Source organism: Mesitornis unicolor, unplaced genomic scaffold (genome assembly GCF_000695765.1).
Source record: "Mesitornis unicolor isolate BGI_N332 unplaced genomic scaffold, ASM69576v1 scaffold14180, whole genome shotgun sequence".
Lineage (NCBI taxonomy): Eukaryota > Metazoa > Chordata > Aves > Mesitornithiformes > Mesitornithidae > Mesitornis > Mesitornis unicolor.
This window is the reverse complement of record NW_010159041.1, coordinates 3199-11363: the sequence shown is the minus strand read 5'-3', so window position 1 is coordinate 11363 and position 8165 is coordinate 3199. Positions and strand designations below refer to the sequence as shown.

The 8165-nt window shown below is 37.4% G+C and overlaps 1 protein-coding gene across 1 annotated transcript; it reads left to right on the top strand.

Moving 5' to 3' along the window:
* Positions 1 to 256: 256 nt before the first annotated feature.
* On the top strand, positions 257 to 7646 carry THOC7 (THO complex 7 homolog (Drosophila)). The gene is made up of 7 exons (XM_010185417.1): positions 257 to 297; positions 1251 to 1378; positions 1695 to 1781; positions 3040 to 3097; positions 5813 to 5879; positions 6003 to 6072; positions 7272 to 7646. Exons 1-7 carry the CDS (start codon positions 257 to 259, stop codon positions 7337 to 7339), a joined length of 519 nt encoding a protein of 172 aa, XP_010183719.1. The 3' UTR covers positions 7340 to 7646.
* Positions 7647 to 8165: the final 519 nt, after the last annotated feature.

Here is an 8165-nt window from a genome sequence, read left to right as displayed (position 1 = left end):
GGGCACGCCCGGGCCTTGGGCGCCCCCCGCCCCCAGGCCTCTCCGTCTGGGCCCCAGGGTGCCTCAGCCTCACGCTCCGGCCCAGGGCCCTGGGACGCGTCCTGCTTAACAGCTCCTCCCGCTTTAGCCCCGGGAATCGTTCCCTGAAGGCCTGGGATGAAACCCTCGCCCAGCTCTGGGATGCAGCTGCCGTAGCGTGAGGCATTAAACAGGAGTTTTTCCTCAGATGAAGTTATCCGCAAGCGACTTCTGATCGATGGCGATGGTGCTGGTGACGACAGGCGGATCAATTTGTTGGTGAAGAGTTTCATTAAGTGGTGTAATTCTGGATCCCAAGAGGAAGGGTATTTGTTTTCTGTTCTTGATTGTTTTGGTTGGTTTTTTTTTTTCAGCCTTGGAACTGATTAGCTCGCATTTCAAGGGAAAACTGGGCTTGATCCATTTTGAAAAGATCAGTGTGAAAATGTACTCATCTGCTTTTCGGTATGGCTCTGTGATGTTTCCGGCCCAAACGCCAAGCACTGTGGTAGGAGATAAGGACTAGAGGTGTGTCAGAAACTACTGAAGGCTTCAGGGGTCAGAAATTTTGGAAGGCTGCAGGCTGTATCCTGAAATCTGCCAGCACCGCGCAAATACCTTCAGGATTGTTATGCTGCTGCATGATCCATCTGGGAGTCCTGCCGTTATAACAGGATCATGACTCGAGTATTTTAGTTGGCAGTTCTGCATTTATTCTGTTAGGGAGGGGTAGTACTGTCAATAATTTCTGCTGCTGCGGTTCTCTTTCTTTTTAAAAAAACCCCAACAAAAAACCAACAGGGTAAAGTAGTAAGGGATGAGTGACAACATGGTGTTCTGCGGTGAGGTCCATACCGGATATAAATTCCCGGAGGACGCAATATAATGATTATACAGAGAAACACTGCAGTATTAAAATAATTAAAATACTAATCTCGGTGGTCACAGAGCCAGCCCTAGCTGGGAAGTTTATAAGCCCCAGATCAATCTGCCCATTGCTTTAATACTCACTTTATACCAATAAGGACATGATGGTGGAATTGAATTAACACGAGTGCCACGTTTCTCACTGCACTTTCAAAATATTATACATTGACTGTTTGAAACATTTTCTTTATTTAATATTTGTTACTTAACCATTCCATATGCTACATGAGGCTTTGTGTTCTTGCTTTGTAAAGATTTGGGTTATTTTTGTGCTGCTTTGAAACAAATATGTTGTCTGTTTTCAGTTACAGCCAGTACCAACGCATGCTGAGTACTTTATCACAGTGTGAATTTTCAATGGGAAAAACTCTTCTGGTGTATGACATGAACCTGAGAGAAATGGAAAATTATGAAAAAATCTATAAGGATATAGGTAAAGAAGAGAAAATATTACTGTTTGACGGTTTGTCTTTTATAAACAAGCTTTATCCACAACGTGTACCTATGATGAGTGCTTTGGTTTTTTCTCCTTAATACATAGCACTCATACATATGCCATAAGCATATTGTCAGTGTATAAAATAGATACAAATAAAAGCTTTTTTAACCTATTGGAGTCCATATGGTTTTGAAGGTGGCAGAGCTAGCAGGACAGTATGTCACAAGCAGCTCTTTTTTATAATTTAGCAGAATGGTTTGTTTACATGTATTGGTTGATTTAAATATAACTCTCTACTTTTTTTTTAAAGAAAATAGTATAGCTGCAGCACATGAGAAGATATCTGAATGCAAGAAACAAATCCTGCAAGCAAAAAGGATTCGAAAAAATCGCCAGGGTAAGGAGCAAATCTGTGTTTACACTGGTCACTTTCATTATTTTGTTTTCTTTTAAAAGACATTGTATTGAAAAATAGATTCCAAGATTCTGAAAGTGCAAGGGAGTATACTGGCATCATGAGCACTATGGTTGGTCTGGTGAGTTCCACACCCATTACTGAAAGTTTTTGGTGGATGAGGCAGGCAAGATTGAAGCAGTAGGTCCCAATGACATGCACGATCAGGAAAACTGAAAACAGTAGTTCAGACAGATGTTTTCAGGCCAAAGAAAACCCCCAAAAGCATCCTGTGACAATTCAGGTGACTTGAGAAGAACTAAAGCAAGTTATTAACAGCAAGACAGTGAGTACTTACACCCAGCACCAAAGATCACACAGTTATATTCTTTTAGCCCTTAAGTGAAGGTAATGGCTTAGTGTACACAGACAGCAGTGCCAGTTACACACCCAGCAACTCTGTTTGAGTCCTTACGGAATACCTGTTGTGAGATAATTTCAATTGAAACTTAAAGCATTTCCCTGTATCACTGTCTTATCAAAGAAAATAGCAATTGAGGAGAAGCAAGTTTTTTTTCTTGATAAATGAAATGCAAAAAAGAAAATGTTTAAAAGTATAACAAATGAAAGGTTTTGAATACAACTGATCAATTTTGTGGATAATTTTAGACTCAACGGGAAATTAAAAGAACCTTAACCAGTAGGAATGTAGAGTTCTTGTGTCTTCACAAGCGTAGATCTGAAGTGTTTGCTTTTTGATACGTTCTGTCCAGCCTGCAGTACAGATTTTTCCATGTGAATTAGGTATTTGGCATATGTACAATCTTGCTATCAGGAAATGGCTATGTTAGTTGCATATATACAATATTGTTAATGTGTAATACAGTTTAAAAAATCTTGTTGTTTCTCATGCAGCATTCTTTACTTTTTTCTAAAACTCTTAAATGCTTACGTGTAACATCAGCACCATTTTCTGTACATACACGTTAGATTGTCTCTAAAACCGGTGCTTATGAATCATCATCTCTTATGTAATAATCTACTTTGAAATGTTATAGCATGGTGTAATTTATGTACACTTTTATATATGGATGTTTGCAAGAACTATTTTATATATGTAAGGTGTTGTGTACAAACTTGAAAAATGTTAAAACAGTTTTTCAAGAAGGAGAAAGAATCCAATGTTCTTTGGTACCTGATTTTTGGTTCTTGAATCTATAATTTCAGAATTATTTAGACTAAGTTGTAAAATTTCTTTCAGAATATGATGCATTGGCCAAAGTCATACAACACCATCCGGACAGACATGAAACACTGAAGTAAGTATGAGCCTACATTAAATTACAATAGGCCGGTAAGCTGGAAGTTACCAGATTTGACATTTCCTTGGTTTCAGTTTGACCTTTCCTCACTTCTATAGAATTTCTTTTGACACAAGAAAAACTTGGGTTTAATTTTAAAATTGTGCCCTTATCAGCTTTATTTAATTAATCTCTATATGTATGGGTTCAGAAGCATTGCTAATCGATTTGTGTTTGAAATTTTGCCATTGCTAAGGTGAATAAGTGAACTCAGATGTAAATATGCATCTGATGTCAGTTTACCAGGGACCAGTTGCTCAGAAAAAGAGAGTGGGGAACTGCTGTAAAGTGCACCAGCACGGGTTTCAGTAGTCATGCAAAATACATAACACACAAGCAAGTAAGGTGGAACGAGAGAAAGATGGAGAAAGCTCTTAGGGTTGGGGTTTTTTTTTTTGCTTTCCTTGTAGTTGTAGTTCCTGCATGCCCGGTTATAAATTACTACGTTATGTACCACAGTATAACCTGCCCTGGCATGCAGGTTAGACCTACCTGTTGTCCAGCTCATCTTGCTTGTAACTTGCAGTATCGCTTGTGCCGTTGTTGAATTAGGATCGCTGACTGTGCTTTTGGGTCATTTTGGGCAGTTATGGGGACATAATCTTTTTAACTTTATCAAGCCACAGAAATATTCCAGGACTCATTGCATCTATGAGTTTGTTCTTCTTAACCCAATTAAAGATGTAACGTGGGGTTACTTGTTCTTATTTAAGCACGGCTTGCACCTATCCTATTGTCCACTTTCAGTGAAATTGCAGGAGGAGGCTGTCTTTTCACATTCTATGGCCTTTTATTGCAAAAGGAAAATTTTAAAAATAGTATTATTACTATAATAACAGCATTTTTGTAGGTATAAGCCACTGAGAATATGTCACAACTTTCTTTCCTGTACATTGTTTTTCTGTGCCTTTATTTCACTACCACAGCTTTGATTATTACAGGCAGTTTTCATGAGGCTTGACTACTTCTTACCTCATTAGTCAGCATGTGTTGTTTATCAAATGAAGCTTCATAGTAAAGATCTATCAAAAGTGAATTTTTTCAGATAATTAAGAATGAAAACAACTAAATGATAATACTTTTTTCTTAGAGGATGCCAGATTGTTTAGGTCTGGAGTCGTCATTCTTATTTTGTTTAACACATCCAAGCGTAAATTTCTCAAGCAAAGCTAGAAGTAGTAAGTTACAGCTACTAAATTGGGTATTTTGTCTTTTTTTAAGCTTAATCTTCTAAAGAGATGATAAAATTATATTACAGGTAGAAATACCAGTGTGTTCATCCCCTGGAAGAATGGCTACAATGCATGTACTTTTGTCCTTAGTCTTTCGTATCTGCAGTCCAAGACACAGACTTGAACTATAGCAGAGTGTGATTCCCCCATTTTACAGATGGGGAAATAGGACATAGTAACAAAATGGAACTGTTTTAAATGAGCTCCCTTTTATAGGTATTTTAGCTTTAACTGACCACTCCAAGTGAATAGACTTTAAATAGATTAAGTTTTCATCCAATGTTTTAATTACAAAGCTTCCTTTCTCTCCAGTTTGAGGAAAGCATGCAGAAAGTCATACGATAAATCAAGAGGGACTACTCTTAAATCAGAATGAAGGAAGCCTCATTAACAATGTCACGCTTTTCATGGAACTCTTAATCACTAAAAACACTTGAGAAAACTTCTCGTGAGGAGAAATGTCATGGTTTATTGCGAGAGTTACATTTATAGCTTTTGCAAGTCATGTGGCACAATAGGACTAAGTTCAGAGAAATAGTTTGTTTATGCTTTTAAGGGGCTGTTTCTTGGAACAACCAGTCACACAGCACAAAAGAAGAGAAGGTGTTATCAGCTTAGTCAGAAGTAATGCACAGGAGCCAGTTCAGGAAGTGGCAGTGCCCACAGTGTAATTAGTTGCAGCATCAGAAGAGCTGTTAAGAGGACCAAGAATGATGCTGAGCCTTAGAAAAGGAAACAAAAATGAGAAGGCTAGGCAAAGATTCTCCAGAGCAGAAAGTAAAAGAAGTAAAATTCCAGATGTAGCTTGGATGTTACTAGAAAAAAAAATTGTATATCTTCCCACAGTCTGTACCTGACAGCATGGTATAAACAGCAAGATTTAGCCAAATAGAAGGCTTTCAGAAACTAGAAACCAAATACTAGCAAAATCACTGTTTCATCCTATAAGCTGTCAGCCTGTTTCCATTACCGGGAGGGATAATGTCACACCCAACCCTCTTTCAGGCATTCCCTCAAGGTACCAAGCATACGGGCTCAGAAAAAGACACCACCATTAGATAGCACTAAACCAGACCTTTTTCCCAGCAATTGTGAGTTACTTAGGACTGGAGGCCTTTTGTGGTTCCCTATTACTACTTCAGAAAAATAGCATAAGCTATATCATGCAGTTTCTTTAAAAATGTGGATTATTCCATACATGCCTGTTGCAAAGCCTCTGTGTTATCCCATACTCTGGTCAGGCCAGATAAGGTACTTGACTATGTGTTTGGTCAATTTATGACATAGTAGTGTAACATTTATGTCTCTATGCCATTTCATTTGTTATGCTTTCTTTACCTATGCTGTTTATTTAGTGGTTCTTTTTCCTTCTCTTAGTTCAAATCTATTTTCCCAGAATTTTACAGAACTTTTTAAAAATACTATGGCAATTTCTTTTCAGGCAGCTAGAAGCTTTGGGAAAAGAACTGCAACATCTTTCTCACATTAAAGAAAATGTTGAAGATAAGGTAAGTTTTTCACAGAGACTGTTAGATAATTATTTGTTAGGAACACAATTAAGGGAGCATCTGCTGTGGGTTGTTTGGCTGCTGTGCTCTTTGTTTCCTAAAGTATATATTTTACCATTCCAGCTGGAGCTGAGAAGAAAGCAGTTTCATGTTCTCCTGAGCACCATCCATGAACTTCAGCAAACTCTGGAAAGTAAGTGTTATTGTTAGGTAATACATCTATAACCGGATTGGGTTTCAGCAGATCAAAAGGAATCACAGCGTCCAGCAGTGGGCTTGCTCTGTGCCATTGAGGTTGGTGAGCTCTTGCATTGACAGCATTTTTTTTCCCAGTAGCAGTCCAGAGCCTGAGACTGCTTAGATTTTTTTTTCTTCTAAAAGCTGGTCACTGTCATTTCCTGATTAGCTTCAGATTAATCTGTAGGCAACAGACTTCTTTAACATGTGGGGATGAAGAAGAACAATTTGACTTTTTTAAACAGAATAAGTATTTCTTACAGAAGAGTATTCATGTGCATAGTTTCCAAACTTACTTGTATCATTCCTGTTTTCGTAGTTTTGAACATTTCACTGCCATCATGGTATCGTTTGAGGCTTTGCTAAAAAGAAACTGGAATACAGGAAAGCTAAATGACTTACCTGCTCAGACAGTGAGTCAGTAATAGAGCAGGGACTACAACTGTTGTACACAAGAGCTAAAGTCAGGAATTCGGTCATACTTGTCTTTTGTCATACAAATACTTAATATTTCCAAATCAACGCTTACTTTTCATGCTCTAATGTGAATAATATTTTTTAAAAATATTGTTTGCTGGTTTTTTTTGGTGTCTTTCCAAGACAGAGTAATTGGTATAGCCTTTGAGCGTGACCCGATTAACATACAGAGGTGGCTGTAAGAGCAGACTTTCATTCTCTAAGGCTGTCTAGATCTTAAGCAGAATGAACTGTTAATCCTAGGTGCACTTCAGCAGAAGGTTATTGTTATTATGTGTTACTAACACTTGCTTAGCTATTAGTCTGTAAAATACATTTTCACATGAATGTATAGATTACCTTTCAGCTTCTAGAATTTTGGAAGGAAGTAACATTTTAGTGGAAGGCACAGATTCAGTTTGAGACAGATCATTGATAGGCAAAGAGAAGGTGTGTCATTTGAAGCAGTCTGGTACTGTTTACCCCATGTTTCCCATAGTAGCTGTTCCAGATAACAGCCTTAACAACTTTGAAGAATTTTATTTTTGTTTTTTTTCTTAAACATAGCATTTTGTATAATGAGATACTCAACTACACATTTAAGGCAATCAGTGTAAATATTTAAGTGGGACACAGCACTACAATGTAGTCTGCAAATATAACCAAGGATATTTGACTAACAGTAATATTGAATTTTAGATGATGAAAAACTTTCCGAAGCTGAAGAATCTCAAGAAACTCAGCTGGAAACAGAGACCAAACAGTAGATGTAATTTGAAGACTACTGCCTATATTATTGAAGAATATCCAAGTGTCTTCACTTTGTATTGAAACCAGCAGTAAGAGGGACACAGCTGAAAAACAGTTTTCTACTGCTTCTGTGAATTTTTATACAAAATTATTTGTTTTGCTTATGCTTCAGGGGAAAGTATTTACAGATGTGTGCAGACAGGCACTTAGTGTTAATCCACAAACTTTAATTCATGACAAGAAATACATTTTGTTTTAAAAAGGATGAAGCTTCTGCACAGTACTTGTGAACTAAGGTGTTTGCAAAACATTGTCAATAAAAAGTGTTTACAAAGAGTTTCCTGGTTTTTAGTAGGCAGTGAGCTCCTTTTTGTACTTGACATTGGGCTGAGGGCAATCCATCTTTGCATGAGTCCTAATTTCCACACCCTGGTCTGAACAAGACCTAAAACTGAACTAAGTAGGGTCTTATTTTTTTAAAGTAGCTGCCATTTTAGAACTTAACTGTGACTAGACTGGAATTTACCACTTTCATATAAAACAGATTACTTCTACAGAATTAATGCCATAGAATTAATGCTTGCCAGGAGGTGTAAAACAACAAAAATTGATAGTTGTACTAGCTTTATTTTTTTTCTTTAAGGTGATGCAAAGAAATGCAGTGATCTGATCCTCACTGTGCTGTTTTCTTTGCACCCACATCAAGAGTCACGTTTTGAAATGACATGTTTAAAACTTCACTGTAAAAGCTTTGTTCTTGTAGAACCACGATCTAATCCTGACACCATTTGTAATCTGCTTCTCAGATACTTTTATAAGTACTAAGGAGCATGGAATATATAC